The sequence below is a fragment of the Aphis gossypii genome, chromosome X, assembly GCF_020184175.1.
Source record: "Aphis gossypii isolate Hap1 chromosome X, ASM2018417v2, whole genome shotgun sequence".
NCBI classification, from domain to species: Eukaryota; Metazoa; Arthropoda; class Insecta; order Hemiptera; family Aphididae; genus Aphis; species Aphis gossypii.
In genome coordinates, this window is record NC_065533.1 from 38923689 (window position 1) to 38940518 (window position 16830).

Sequence of the window (16830 nt, forward strand, 5' to 3'; positions counted from 1 at the left end):
CTCAGCATAATTTTTTTTTTAATATTTTGACTGTTTTTGAGATATTTAATATTTACAGACATTTTTTAAAATGTATTTATTTAAAAACGATTCTGAGGTAATATTTTTTGGTTACCAAAAAAAAAAAAAAAAATTTGATTTCATTAAAAATAAGATTTGCTTAAAAATTTCGTTTTTTCTTATTTTTTATTCGTTTATTTTGAAAAATACTGTGAATTGAAGTTTTAATTCTTACCTCTCTTGTGCAAACTAGATTCAAGTTTCTATTTATCTTATTTATATTTTTGTTATCAGAAACTTGTAACAAACAATGATAAAAAGAACAAAAAAACACATCATTTTAAAGTCAATAGAAATTCATCCCTCCGCTCAGAATCTTAAGTTGCTTATTGCTAGGTAGCACAATGTGTAAAATATTGTAAATATATAACAACAATAGAAGTATATGTGGAATGGCAGACCGTCTCCATTCAGAATCGTTTTCCGTATATTCAATGGTTTATCAATGAACTCAAAACTAATACATTAGCTACACAAACTTAATAATTTTATTAACAATAAATAATCGACACTTAACAGCAGAGTGAGTTCCTCGACTTTTTTTACTTTTAATCTCTCTAGTATCGACTAGATTTAATTCATTAGTAGATACTATTCTTAGAATTTTAGAGTGAAGTATTATTACTGTTCTAAAAGTTAATGACCACCACAAAAAGTATATATATATACAAATCACTATAAAGACAATAGAAACACAAAATTCCGATATAATATAAAATATAAATACAAAAAATAAGATTTAATATTTTAAATAAACATTCCAACTTCCAAGTATGGTATTTCCTGACATCAAATTGGTGTTGTAAACGTATATTTTATATAAACCTTCAACTGCGTATTGTAGTTACTAAAAATAATAGGTACTAACTTATTCGATAACTGATGTTTAAATGTCGATTGACATTTTTTATCAAATTTGGATATCCACTCCAATATTAAATATAGGTATTTGGTATTGTATAAATTTTATTCATAAAAAACGTGAACACGATGACATTAAAAATATACTTACTTTGTTTTCGTTTTTTTTTTAATACTCTTATTATTGCTAATTAAAATACAAAAACATTAACAATACTAAATACATCAAATTACGTTGGTACATTAAAACAAAATTAAATTATACATAAAATCATAAAACATTAAGCTATAAGAATCAAGTCGATGTCTATGTATATTATGGCACGCAATCTCTTAATCAACCTAGTAACTATCTTCTACTTTACAGCAGAAACGTACATAAGTAAATCAAATTTATATCGACATAAATATTGTAACTCACGAAAATATTCAATAAGTATTAAGTACCAAACGTTGAGGTACTTATAATAATATTATAATGTACCTAATTTGATTGACGAATAACATTAAATCACTATAAATAAAAAAAATCTATTGGTCATACATTTTACAATTAATTTTAAGTAAAGTTATTTTTTTAACTTGTAATATACTTTTCACCGATTAACTTCAAAAATATTCGATTAAGTATTGTTTCGTAGACATCTTAATTTAGATCTCAGAGTTTGTACACTATTTGGCCGAGAGATAATGCTAGTGTAACCTACCTACGCATTATTCACATTTTGCAGTAATTAATACTTTTCTGATATATATTAAACAAATAACTATAAATAATATTATGTATATAACTAGTATATAATCAGTTTATTTTTCCAGTATTGTTCTGTACATAATACATATATCAAATATTTAATTTAACTACAATAAAGTTTAAATTGATAAAAATGTGTTGTACATCGTATTTTAATAGTGGCGCTATAAATGTGTCAAACGTAATCCAATTTATTATTTTGCACAGCATTTGTATACATAGGTATTAGGTTCTAATCAATTTCTCGCGTATGAGCTATATTACGGTTATTCAATTACGCATTTTTTTATTTTTCGTTGAATAATTTCACATTGTGGTAGCAAAAAAATCACGGAAGCTTTAAACAACACCTCCGCGTATAAATAAATAATATGTATATTTTATATAGTTACAAGTCGAGTTGGTTTTTTTTAGTGTCTTTGTCGCATTTTCCCATTGGTTTTTGAGAAAATTTAAAAAAAAAATGCAGGTTACAGCGAACGAAAACCGCAAGCTGGTACCCGTCTCGTTTACGAAACTTTTATCATCGTCGTGCAGCCTGCCAGGCCCGGAATCATATTATTTCGTAGAAATATTTCATTATAACTATATACGTGTGGGTCACACAATAAGGTTGAGGCGGCTAATATTGATTTTCTCGAGAGCCGACTGCGATTGCGCAAGTTCGGCGGCATCCGACCGACCCGCCGTGAACTTATCTTGGCCGTAATAATATACGCTTACAATATTGTGTTGTCGGTCTCCGTCATTTAGGAATAGAAGAAATACTGAAATTAATTTTTTTTTTTTTTTAACGCAAATTTTATCGTAATTTTGTTTTGATTTTACCAAAAAGACTGAAAACATTATATTATCTATGTATACGTTACAACGAATCTACAAAACACAAGGTAAGATTATAAACTAAAAGATAAAAAACATTCACTGCAGTCGATCATTTATTACGTTTTTTTTTTTTTGAACGCCTAGAAAATAAAATATGAAATAAAATAAAATGCTTAACGGGTAAAAATATAAATCGGTTAGCTGAAGTTGAACGTGTATAATAATATAATGTATATTATTATAATATTATACGTCATGTTTTATAGGTACTTGATTTATATTTAAATAGGTAATTTATATAATAGTAACTATACTATTTACTTATTATAATATAATATTATATTGTTTTACGTACCTGTATATAATACTATTTATTTATTTAAGCTTAACGTGCATGCAATATACAATATAAGAGTGTATGTATACACTACGTACATAATATTATGTATAATATTTTTATCAGTAAATGTGTGCGTGTTTGAAAACGATGTTTTGATATATAATATTTACTATTTAGAACTGTAAAAGTAATAGAATTTGAAGAGCAATCGTGATGTGGAGCGACACAAGGGTAGGCTCGCACACTAAATTCCTAAATATTTTTGCACTTCTACACTTAACTTATACAAACAATTTAAAATGTAATGTTATACTACAAATTAACGATTATGGTTAAATTTTTCTAATGGTTTTAATTCATAAAATTGAATTTTGAATCATTAGAAGGTACCTAGTTAATTAGATACATCTGTGTAATTACGGCGGCAATAAAAAGTATTAAAAATTATTAACCATAATTTTACTTTTGAAAATATTATGCTGTGCCTACTGACTTTAAATTATTTAAAATACATATTTTCAAAAACATACACACTTACCGATGAAAATATACCTGCTTAGTGATAAAATAATTCACCTCGTATATCACACATTATATACTGGCAATATGTTTTAATAATTATTATATAGGAAATATATACCTCTTTACCAACTGTTACCAACCATTTTTTTTTGCATACTAATCATAACATAGTTAGGTGCCTACCAAACTTGTCACAATTTAAATAATACGGTGTGCCCTAGTTTCACTACTGTTTGTTTTATCGGCTCACCACAGGCCGTCGGTTCCTACACCTACGTGTTTTCAAGGTTTAAACTACGATATACGCTAGTAACATATCGTTTGATGTGTGTTTGGATTTGTTAGTATGACTGAACGCCTCACGCGTTATGGAAAAAAAACAGTGAATCTAATAATCGGGGTGTTTTAGTTATGTTTGTTGGTTTAATAAAAAAAAAAAAATCAATTCAATTGATTGAACACCGGTAACAAAGTGTTTTCGTCTTCCGACACTTTAATAATGTGACATTCGCACGTAAACCACTTTCGGTGTAAGTTTTTAAGTAGGTAAGTGAAATTAATATTAATAAAAAGAAACGATTCTCAATATAAAAAAATGTGTATTGAATCGAACAGTTAAATAAATATTCATTAAGATTTATACACATAATTTCGGTAGATAAAGAAATATAGTTGCACAAATATACATTGTTTCCTATACAGTTTACTTTTACAGTTCACCAATATCAATATGATATAAAATAAAAATATAAAACTTTTTTTATTAAAAACTATTAAATATTATTTACTCGAATTCAAATAAAAATAATATATCTATTTATCATTATCGTTTGATGTATAGAAATACTTATGGAATATGGATACATTATATTTATATAAATCGTTAGAAAGAGTGATCCTTTTAATCCTTTTAACACCGTTTTTTAATTACGTTCTTATCATACATAAATAATAGGAGTCTTGCATTCATGACTATAATTTATTGTTATTTAATTATTTTACAATTTTGTTCAAGTATTTGATTGACAGTTAATAAAAACTTTTTTCTCTAATACTTACAGTCAAAATAAAAATTATTAGTTATAAATTATGTATAAAACATATAACTAATTAGGTATATATTTTTGAAAACTGCTAGTTATATCAATCTCAGTTTATATTTATTATAACACAAGTTCAATAACATTTTACCTCTATCGGAGACATTTAAATATATAAGTATAAATATAGGTATATAAATATTAATTACCTATAAACCGTGTCAAATTATATTAATTTTTACAATGGATACAATCGTTGTAAAAAACAACTTTTTATTAGTACCCGCATATTAGTATACTGCAAAGTATGTAAGTACATGCTCAAATTTCTATGACTAAAAATGTAACTAGTGTTTTTTTTTTAAATGTATTTTTATTTATAAAAACGATAAATAGATAACTAATAAGTAGGCATAAATTTATTAAATTAAGTATGTGGTCAATATTTATAATTTATTAATCGAATTCATTTTTGAACACTCAATGAATCGTATTTTATAGATCAACTCAAATAAATATAAGTATGAGTATTTACCATTTTTAAGAACATGCACATTGCGTATTGCAGCAGATTTTTCAAAAATTACAAGCTTATAAAAAAAAGTGCTTACAGGTTAGGATTGTTAGTATGCTTATATATATATATATGTATTAATATATATTTAAATCGCATTAAGAAGTTTAATTTCTAATTTTGTGTAATTCAATTAAATATTAAACTATTTTATGTTAGACAATAAGTTAGTGCTTATATATACCTAAACACATATACTATTTTTTGTATGAGTGTACAACAGAACAAAAATGATGTTTTTTTATTAGTCGACTTACATATTATATTAATTATTTGAACTATGAACTATGAAGTATAGAACATGAGTAAAATAAAAGTGTTAGTATTTTTGTAAAAATGTAACTATTACTTCAATGCTTAATGATAATTATTTTTTGATATCTAACATGAATACATTATCATATTTAATATGCAGTCCACATTCATAATAATATTATTTTTTTATTGATGATAATAAATTAGGCAAAGGTAGTATAAATATCTATGATAAAATTTTAATTTTAATCATTTATATTTTTTCTGGATTATGCTATACAGAGATTATTATTTTTATTTTTATTTTGTTTATTCAATTAGAACCCATTATTGATTTAAAAAATATATTTAAGTATTTATTTAATGTTGAAATAGAGTTCCAACTATTGTATTTTCAGTTTCGCAAATAGTTTTTTATGCGATATGTTTATAAAAATATTAATTACATTATTATTTGTCTTCATTGATGTTATAGGTATAGTGTATTTAATAATTATTGGAATTATTGGAATTTTCCTTGTTTTTTGATATTAATCAGTGTAAAATAATTGATAGCGATAACATTATAGTGATAAAAAACAATTGAAAAACATAATAATAACAACTTCATTCATTTGGTTTACCGCCTAAATGTTAATTATAAATTTATTTTTAATTTTCTTAAGCTTTTTTCTCACGATGTATGCAGTTGTCTTTTTTCTGCTCTTTATTCCTTCCTTATTGCAAAACATATCTATAAAGCTAATTTTAAATTTATTCATACTAACAAACATTGTTTTGTATATTGTACAGGTAAATATTACTTGTAATTTATAATAAGTTTATAATAAAGCTAAAATAGTAATAAAAATGTTCTGCAGTAAAATTTTAATTTATTATACTTGTATTAATATAAAATGCACCTTTTTCAATATTTTGTAAAATTCAAGTCTAATTAGGTACATTTTTTATTTCATCTATTATTTGTTATGAATAATATTATTTTGTATGAATCACATCATGTGTGTCTAGATGTCAGACCTCATTTATTTACAAGCTAAAAACCTGAATAAGATTCAATGGTTTTAAGGAGTATGTACACAAATAAAATTTTGAAAAAAAAAACTTTAAAATTACTGTATTGTGGGCTTTGAGAATAATTAATAATAAAAATTAAAAGTATAAAAACTAAATAAAAAAATTAATATTTTAAAGAACTTGCAATTATTAATATCACTTATATACTTGTATCGTTAAATTTCGTGACTGTAAATAATGCATGAAGCTTACGATAAAATAACTCATAATAATTAATAATGTTTGATATAAATTGCAAGACCAACACGCGATTATTATGTTTAAAAATTTATCAAGAATCTTTAATATAACTTGGTTAATGGTATTATACTTTTCTGTACCACAGTAGAGAAAATTAATTTGTGTTTGTGTTTAGAATTTTTCCAGAAAATAATATTTTGCCTTCAAATAAATTTTGAAATATATAAAAACTTTGTTTTATAATATATGTCCCTATTAGTTTATCAAGAAATATTATATGTTAAGTGCATGGAAAAATATACATTATTGGTATAATATAATAGCATAATAATATTGGGAAAGTGAATAGGTAGTAGTTAATCAAATTTTTTTAAAATACAGATAATTTAAATAATGATTAACGATACCATTGGAGACATAAAGTTAATTATTTTTTTATATTCTCTAGTACAAATATTATACTATTATCTTTACGAAAAATTGTAAAACGATGTATTATCGTTATTATTTATTTTTATGGTTTACAAGAACAGAGTATTTTATGCCCTTGCCAGTCACTAGAGTACTAAACAGTAGAAATATTCAAATATGTAACTATGATCTCTATATAGAATTGTGTTTAACTCGATATAAAGAATATTAGAATTTCCAATTTATTTTCTTATAAGACCGTTTCTTGTAACATTTTTGCTGAGCGCCATCGCCGTCTGGACGTAGACAAAAAAAAGTAATTTTTACTTTTCAAACAATATACGTTAACATAATAATATAGTCTAGGTTTCGTTCCTTAGCTTATTTAATATATTTTTTTTCAGTAAAAGTTATTTTGTACCATACCCATTTATTTACTGGGTTTACATTTATTTGCAACTACTTCCACCTACCCCAATCGAACAAAACAATATTATTATGTTATATATTACTTTACTATATTTAGTCAATATTTGATGTTAACAAATAAATATTTTTTAGAAAAATTATCTACTTCCAATTTATTTTGAAATAAAAAATATAATTATAATAAAAAAAGTTGTGTTAAATATATTTCTTATTGACAGTTGGAACACTGGTATGCCTATATTTTAGGTGGGAATTTCTCAAAATGCATAGAATATTAATATGAAGTAAAAAAAAATTCTTATCTAAAAGTATATAAGAAAACCACAGATAATTGAACATTAATCAATTAAAAAAAAAAAAAAAATAGGTAAATAGATTTTTGTAGATATGTCTAACTAGTAAAACCAATAATAACTATTTATTTTATTTAAATTCATAATCTGAAAAACTAATGTAGTCAGGTTAATGGATTAAAATCGTATTTAAAATACAAACAGTGTATTGTGGATAAAATTAGATGTGTCTATAATAAACGCGTATACAATGTACATCTAATCCCGAGCCTTGTCTCGTGGGTAGAAAGGCGACACCGTGACAGGCGTCAAATATAACATAATATTATTACCGTATACCATATATTATATTATACGAACTCGTTTATAAATTATAGTTTAATAGTACCTACCTACCTACCTATGTGTACGGATCAATCGCGAAACAGTCTTGTATATTAAATGATATACCTACATTGAAGCTTTAGTTTTTATTACGAATTAAACGGGTACCGTACATTGTGTTTTAATTACAATTTATATTAACTGTATTATTTATTAGATTTTAAAGACAATCCCTTTTGGTATTAAACCTAAAAATAACCTAACCTTTATTATATTTATTTAACTTGTTTTTTTTTCTACCGAACGTGCTGTTTAAAAAGAATATTATAATATAATGAATAAATAATTTATTAAAAATATCATCGGAAACGAGTTTTATTTACATAGTAAGTAGGTACATATCTACCTACACTTTCATTTCATATTGATTAGTCAAGCAAACATTTTATAAAAATAAAGCTATAACCCACTATACAAATATTTGCAAGTAACTTATTAGTTATTATTGTTGTAATAAAATAATCTATTTTTAAAACATTGAAAGATAACCAATTGAAATAAAAGCAAACAAGGTTATCTTAAAACAAATAGTGAGCTTAAAAAAAGAAGACCCACGAATCAAAATCAAAATGCAAAGCTATGAAAAAACAATAGTTTAAAATAGCTATGACATGCTAACTTAGGAACCTACATTTCAGCATACATTAAAATTTGAAAGTTTATTTAGTGTATATTTTATGATGTAAATTCAATACTTTTAATAAACAAGAGGTACTTAAATATTTTGTGAAAGTACTTTTTACTACACTAACTATTAATTAATTATAAAAAAAGCTGTATCGCTAAGTATAATTTATATGTCTAAAAAATTACTTTTCTCTATTAGTATAAATACTTTTATAGATACACTTACATTATAAATCGTTTTATTACTTTAGCATAACAACATAATATAATAGACTCTATTTTAGATTGCTTGTTTTTAACATATAAATTTTTTTTTTTTTGGTTTTACCTATTATAAAAACATACAATATATATATATATGTATTGGTTGAGTTAAAACTGATAGGTACCTATTTTAAATTTACCATATTCATTAAAATAAAAATGATAATTAAACTTTTTTTTTTGTTGGATTTTTTACTTAATTATATCATCTAAGAAGAGTATTATAATATTTAAAATAGGCTAATATATTGTATACATACCTACTACATAAATTTAATTTTTTTTATTTATTTTATTAACTATATTCATCTATTAAGCAGATGCATACTTTAAAATCGAAAATGATTTGTTATAACATTTATTGGACTTTTCAATTATTTAATATGGGTTGGTATCCCTGCACTAATGTGTATACGAGTAATAACCATAGTATTATAGGTACATAAATTTGTTTAACATTTTAAATTGATAATATTTAGATATTGAGTTAACGATAGCTGTAGATCACTAAAGAGTGAAATTATGAGTTTACTTAGTTAATATCTATATTGTTTACTGACATTATAATATACCTACACATTAGTGTTGTAGCAGAAGTGAAATTTATTATAATCCAAGTATAAGTGTTAAAAATATTCAACAATTTTAATTATTTGTAAAAAAAATTAATTAGCTAGCATATGCATTTAATACAATATAGTACTATAATTGAAATTAATAAAATTACGTCAAGCACTCAAACTACAATTATTGAAATATATATTACTGGATATGATTGAAAACAATTACTTATTTGTTTTCATTAATTTACTAATTATTATATTGATTTTATCATCTTTTTCGTAGCTCATAAACTTAATACCTACTATCAAAATTGATTTATTATCTCTTCAGGAAATTACAAACATTGAAAATATCTTTGTCGTTCAACGAAAAAGCCTCCACTCTATATTATGTTAGTTGTGTCATAAACTCATAAATTATAATTATGATTTACAAAATATTCAAATATAATTTTAAAATTAAATATCAAACTCAAAAATATATGCCTATTATTTCAATTGTGTCATTATTATCAAAAGCATAGGTTTTTAGTTAAGTTTATTAATGGAATTATTTAACTTATCTAATAAAGATGGTCATGGATTAATACATGTATAGATTAAAGGGTCTAATTTATTCAATTCTTATATTTCTCAAAAATGTTAAGCAAAAACAATTGTGTTAAACTAAATACAATATACAGTTTAATATTATAATTTAAAAATAGGTAATACAAGTGTTTATGTAATTTTTTTTTATGTGAAACGCATTATAGATGTTCTGAATATTTTATTGTTAATAAATGCATATTTGAAAAATGTCAATGAAATAAATGCATATATTAACTTTTTTATGGGTATATTTGAGAGCATATTTAAGACTTTCGTATCGCATATTTACAATATTTGCATTTTTTTTTTTATTAAGATATTTCATGAAATTTTGACGCACATAGATGATTATTTATTTCTTAACTTATTTTTCGAAAATATATATACCTAACAAAAATACTATTGGACGGTAATAATCTGTTATTGACGAGTTTAAATATGCAGATGTATTAAAATACATTAATAATTATTTTAAGCTTTCGTACAGTAGAAAAAGTCTGAAATCGTGTTGTTATTATTATTATTATTATATTAATATTTTTTTGTTTTAAATAATATTTTTACAGATTCAACAATTTATGCAACTTTTAACAGCTGTAATGCTTGATTATGACAGACGAAAAATGTCAAGATGTTTTCCAAAACAATCAGAATTACTGTTTAGTTGCAGCTGCAAAGATTTATAAAAAAAATGTCTTCAACGATGTAACATAATAAAAGTCATCATTGATATTAAAATCATAATAAATTGTTTATTATGATACAAACACTTCGGTGGCAGGGCTATCCGGTGATCTCACGACTGTATTACTACATGTTGTATTTTTCATAGTGTTCTTTTTTGTTAAACTTTAAACTTGAGCAATACTTACTATATGTATATAAATACGTAAAAAACAAACACTCCAAACTGTGATATATCTCCTATATTTTTGTTACATATAAGCTGCTTAGACAGTACATTTAGTTATCCAAAAAACCTTTTAATTTAAAAAAAAAAAATACACTTACGTGCTATGAGCGAGAGCCAATTCTTTTGTCCTCGGCTGATCGACTATTTAGCTATTGTCGGAGCTCATCCCAATTCTTCAAAAAGAAGTTCTTTATACGAGTTACAAAACAATGGAACCAATAATGACGAATACAGCGGAATCAGTTCAACGGTATCCAGTAATGATGACAACTTTTATATTCAGGTATCTACAACAATGTATACATCTTATTTTTCATTAATATTAATCATTCAAAGAAATTTATTCCGTGACATGCAAAAATTATATGACCTATATTATACTATATAGATACTGCCTACCATATCGGGTGTATAATATTTGTTTAAAATAATAAATGTGACACTTTAATAATAATTCAATTAATAAGATTTTGATGCAAGCTTAAAAAACAAATAGATTTTCTTAATTTTATTTTGATCTTAGGGTTAAATGAATCAATTTCTAAGAAAAAAAAATGTTTAATTTATAGACAAGTTAACATTTAAAACTAATAGATTGGTTTATTTTTAAGTTATTTAATTGAAAATAATATTGTGGAGAATCCAAAATCCAAATACAGATTTATTTCCATTTATATGTAAAATATAAGTTTTACTAGCTATTTTTATTGTTTTTATTATCTAACTATTACAATTTTATTTACTTAAGAGGACGCCACACCCGCGCGTGTTGTCTCCGTCTTCCATACATACAACATGGCAAATTTTCGTTCAGCGAAGTCAATTTTATGCGGTTAGCTTTAATAATAGAGTAAATTTTTCTATTACCAAACTTAAAGATAATAATATTATCTAGGACATCTCATAGGCATTTATTGATATTTTAATTTTGAAGTGAGTTACGAGCATTTTAAAGTTTACATATTTTACATAACTATAACTCATTTAAAAATTAAAATATCATGCCTATGAGATGTCTTAGATAATATTATTATCTTTAAATTAAATAATAAGTAAATGTACTACATTACTAAAGCTAACAGCATAAAATTGATTCTGCTGAATGAAAATTTGCCATGTTGTGTGTATGGAAGACGGAGCAACACATGCGGGTGTGGCGTCCTCTAATTTTTTAATTGCAAATTATCATACCTACAATAACCTGCTAAAAATTTTTAAAATTATATTGACTTTATGGTTTTGACAAATTTAGAATCCAGAATTACTCCGAAGGTATCCAGCAGAAGATCATAAAGATTTTATACTACCAGAAACTATGTCATATTTTTGTCAACCAGAAGGATGTGTTTCCTTCAAGCATAGCCGATCTGAATCGAACAAAGTTACATCATTTGTATTTACACTAACAGATAAAGATACAAGTTAGTGTAAATTCACTTTAATAAATCTAATCATTTTAATTTTATTGAAAGTTTTGTTTAATAAATATTTTTTTTTCCAATAGCTCGAACTAGATATGGCGTGTGTGTAAATTTTTATAGACGCGTCGGTCAATGTTTTACAAATACTTCAAAAAATATAAACATAAAAGATGAACAATGCGTACAGAAACCACAAAACAATCATTCTTCAGTATTTTTAAGATGGTAATGTTTCAAACTAACTTAATAAATGTAACTTAAATTTTGAAAATAAAAATACAGAACTAATTTTGAGCCCTCCAGTAGAAAAAAAATGTTGATAATAAAATCTATTTTTAACTATTTTTATATTATTAAATATAATAAAATATAAACATCAAAAAAAAATTATAGATATCATACCCAACATACCCTTTATAGTATTAAAATGTTTAAATAAATCAATTTATAAAATATCAAGATTTTTTAAATAAATAATTGGATTTAAAAGTTCACAAAAATAATTTTGATTGTTGTATTTGATGTATTTGATTTATTATTTTACAATAGATACTACGAAAGGTTAAGATATTTAGTAAAAATTTACTGTTGTTATGTAGAACGTATGAGTTATAACACTCAAGTGTCATTTGAATATTGAAATACTACAATAATTGTATTCTGTTTGCCATTTTTGCACTAATTTTTAATTATTTATTAACTTAAAAAAACTGAACGACTTTCAAATTATATACATTTTAATTACATCAAAACAAACTATCTTTCGTAATAATTTTTTTATTATAAGAGTTAAATCGAAGTATATCGACGATAAGAACTTTGATAGATACCAACAGTCCCCTTTTTAAATTTTGCAACTTTTCAATTAGAAAATGAGCTGTGTCAATTATTATTATTTATACATATTTACTTAAATGATAAATAAATCAAAGAAATTAATAAAAACATGATGATAAGTAAATTTAAATTGGGATAGTAAATGTATATTCGAACATATTCGAACCATATAAGTCATAGGATGTCTCAAAAATAACACCGAATTTCAAACTGATTTAAGTAAAATAAGATGAAACAATAAACTTATATTATAGACAAATTAATAAAATACTTAATAATTACAATTAAATTGTTTAATCAATGCTTAATATTGGTTTTATTTTTCTGAAAATTACAATAAGTTTTAGTTAGTATGTAAATTCAAATAATTGTAATTAGGTACCTTTCTAGTATTGTACACCGACTTTAGATAAATTGCAACAAGATTTTTAGAATATACTTAACTTAAACATGTTCTTTAATGAAAATTAGTAGTTCAAGTATACAAATAAAACGTTCAACTTAAACTTATTAAATTAATTTTTTATTTGTGTGATAATAATAAATAACTTACGTATTTTAAAACATTTACTTTGGTCCAAAATATAAATTAATATTAATTAATAACATTAATATTAATGTGTTTTATTTACAGTCATTCTACAACTTCCTTTTCCAAATCAATGTCTCAAGAACATCCCACGGATCACACAGATGATAAAGTTACACAAAATATCCCATCACAATCAGTAAGTGTTCAATTATTGATTTTAATTTTAATATTTGAAGTTTTGAACACATCGTTATATAATTTTATTTATTGTTGGAAAATTAACAAAATTAGTCTATTATGTTCATAACTTGAGGTACATACTCGTAAATGTTAACACAATCGCTATACCTAAAAATCGTTAATTTTTGTTATTAATTATTTCAGGAATCCCAAGATTTATATTCTCTTACGTCTCTGTGTCTTCTTTCTCATCATCCTTTATTTTCAAGTTTTCGTACGTGTTTGTTTTATTTAAAAAGTCTTATCGATTCATGCAATAAAAAAATTAATCATAGTAGAAAAGAAGGACATAAAAGGTACCAACATTTACAATAACACTTAAAAAATGTAGAATTTCATATATTATATAATTAATGGTTTAACGTTTCCATTTATAGAAAAGAATGTATATGGAGCTTATTAACTGGATTTCTAACTCAATCAAATTCACCAAGAATTATACGATATATCCAAGAACTTGAAATGTGGATTTTACGTTTACTTAGCACTCCAGTTCCTGTACCAGGGAAGACCAAATTAGAAGTAAGATAAATTAGATAAGAATAACAATCAAATCGGTTTTTAACAAAACAAATTTAAAAAGAAGTAAGCAAGGGTATTGCTCTGCTGTTCATTAGGTGTCGAGTGTGTTAAATTTGAATTCAATAAAATATTATTGTATAGAAAAATGATTCTGGGCAGAGATGGTCTATCAGTCTATATTATTAAGTATATTTTGTGATATGATTTTTTTTATATAACTGTTAAAATCATTTATTTTACTTTTAGTATAATAGATAGTTAATAATTTAAGTAATTTTGTCGATAATGTGAACTTAAAATTTCTAGAAAAAATAATTGCTTTTATGTATTTATTAGATTTAATGGTTTCAGTATGAAATACTTATGACAAATCTTGTGTTAAATTTTCAAAACTTAGATTTAAAAAGAAAATTTTTATGAATTTCTAATAACAAAATAGTTTGCTAATTTTCTCTAAAATTATCAATTTTATGAATTTTTACTGTCCCTAAAAGTGTTTATAGAAAAAAAATAAAAAACACATCATTATAAAATCACTATACATATTACAAATTAATATTCAAATAATCCAAAGATATACTTAAATTATGAAATAAGTACTGTTTAGATCTGTAATTACATTAATTATTAATTATTACCTTATATTTATTAATTTATTAATCTCCTGCTGTCTGTGATTAATACATTTATTTTCGGATCACCGAAATTCCATAAATAATCCATAAGTATCGTAGGTAAATTCTTTTATATACCTAATTTGTCCTCAATAAATATTATAATTTACAATGTATATTAATTTTATACCATCTTTATTTCCTTCGATGTTTTTCTAAATTCGTAAATAATAGGTTTATATATATAAGACCTAAAAGGATAAATTAGTTTGATTCGAATAATCTAACAAAATGTATAAAACACAATTTGTAAAAATATTTTATTTTTCTAATACCTAAAACAATTAATTAATCTAAGTTGATTCATACATTTAAACTTAAAAGAAGAAATATATTTATGATCCTATTTTTTGTAATTTATTTTCGTATAGGTTTATTTGTTTTCACAAAACGAGCGACAGCCACCACTGGCTTTCGCGTTACCCGACCACACAAGGTTTTCACTAATTGATTTCCCTTTACATCTGCCATTGGAGTTGTTGGGAGTAGATACGTGCCTTTACGTATTAACTATTATATTATTAGAAAGTAAAGTGAGTAAATAAATAATATGTATTTTATTTAACGTAACACTGTTAATCATTGTGTATTTTATTAATGTTGTGATAAATTTTAGGTCGTCTTCCAATCGAAGGATTATAATGCTCTCACTATGTCAGTAATGGCTTTAGTGGCCCTTATGTATCCCTTGCAATACATGTTTACTGTTATACCATTACTACCTACAAGCCTACCAAAATCAGAAATGGTATAATTATAAAAAATAAACTTAATATATTAATAATAATACTCATTACTCATACATGCATTTTAATAATGAATTACATTCACCGTTCGTGTAATTTTCAGCTATTCGAGAGTCCTGTGCCTTATGTTGTTGGAGTTCCGTCCAGTTTCTTTTCAACAAAACGAGATTTTAGGTTAGTTATGTCTAATTTGGTGACTATTAACGTGTATGCATTACAATAAACAATCCTTTTTGTTTCAGATTTCCCAAAGACGTTTGGATAGTAGATTTGGATTCAAATAAAATAACACCACCGATAGTTGTTAACCGAGAAGATGCTATACCACAGTTACCTAAGTCTGAATCGTCAACTTTGAAAAATAATTTAAAATCTGTAATTATAATCACCATTGCAAATAAGGGTGTGGTTATAAAATTTATTTTATTTATGTTATGATATTTGTGTAAATAGGCTTTAAATGGACTTTCACGAATAAATATTCACAATAAAGCATCAAGTAGTTTTCCGGAAAATGATATTATGTCAACAACGCGGCCTCCAATAGAATATACGAGTACAGGTGAAGAAATCTCAAAAAGAAAAATGGAAAACTTTCAATTAAGTAGTAATGTCATGAACACTGATAATAGTACAAATCGAGGAAACGAAATGAGGTAATTATAATATGTATTTATAAGAATAAATTCTACTATCTAAGTTACAGATATGCTTATATAAAATCTACATTAAATTTAATTCCTTAATAATTATATATTTTGAATACTTTTAATATTATTTTTAATTTTAAAAGAATTTTTTTTTTTTCATAATCACAATTTACTTTGAAAATCAATTGTGCTAAATGGATCATTCCGTACAAATTGTTCCTAATCACTTTATTTTATAACTTATT

The 16830-nt window shown here is 24.1% G+C and overlaps 1 protein-coding gene across 10 annotated transcripts in view; it reads left to right on the top strand.

The window, feature by feature from the left end:
• The first annotated feature begins 2390 nt into the window (after positions 1-2390).
• The window catches only part of LOC114129466 (MAP kinase-activating death domain protein), a 36762-nt gene continuing 22322 nt past the window's right edge, over positions 2391-16830 (top strand). For 6 of the 10 annotated variants that reach the window (XR_003592840.2, XM_050208111.1, XM_027994210.2 and 3 more), the window contains exons 1-12: positions 2392-2565; positions 10617-11246; positions 12216-12384; positions 12468-12609; positions 13856-13949; positions 14138-14289; positions 14371-14515; positions 15561-15722; positions 15806-15937; positions 16039-16109; positions 16178-16310; positions 16389-16591. Coding sequence is in view for 6 of the 10 variants with exons in the window: in XM_050208111.1 (XP_050064068.1) it covers positions 11067-11246; positions 12216-12384; positions 12468-12609; positions 13856-13949; positions 14138-14289; positions 14371-14515; positions 15561-15722; positions 15806-15937; positions 16039-16109; positions 16178-16310; positions 16389-16591 (1583 nt within the window). In the remaining 4 variants the exon portion in view is untranslated. Of the gene's footprint in view, positions 2566-3716; positions 3909-10616; positions 11247-12215; positions 12385-12467; positions 12610-13855; positions 13950-14137; positions 14290-14370; positions 14516-15560; positions 15723-15805; positions 15938-16038; positions 16110-16177; positions 16311-16388; positions 16592-16830 lie in introns of those variants that run through there. The other 4 variants (XR_007606400.1, XR_003592838.2, XR_007606401.1 and 1 more) reach the window with 2 other exon arrangements.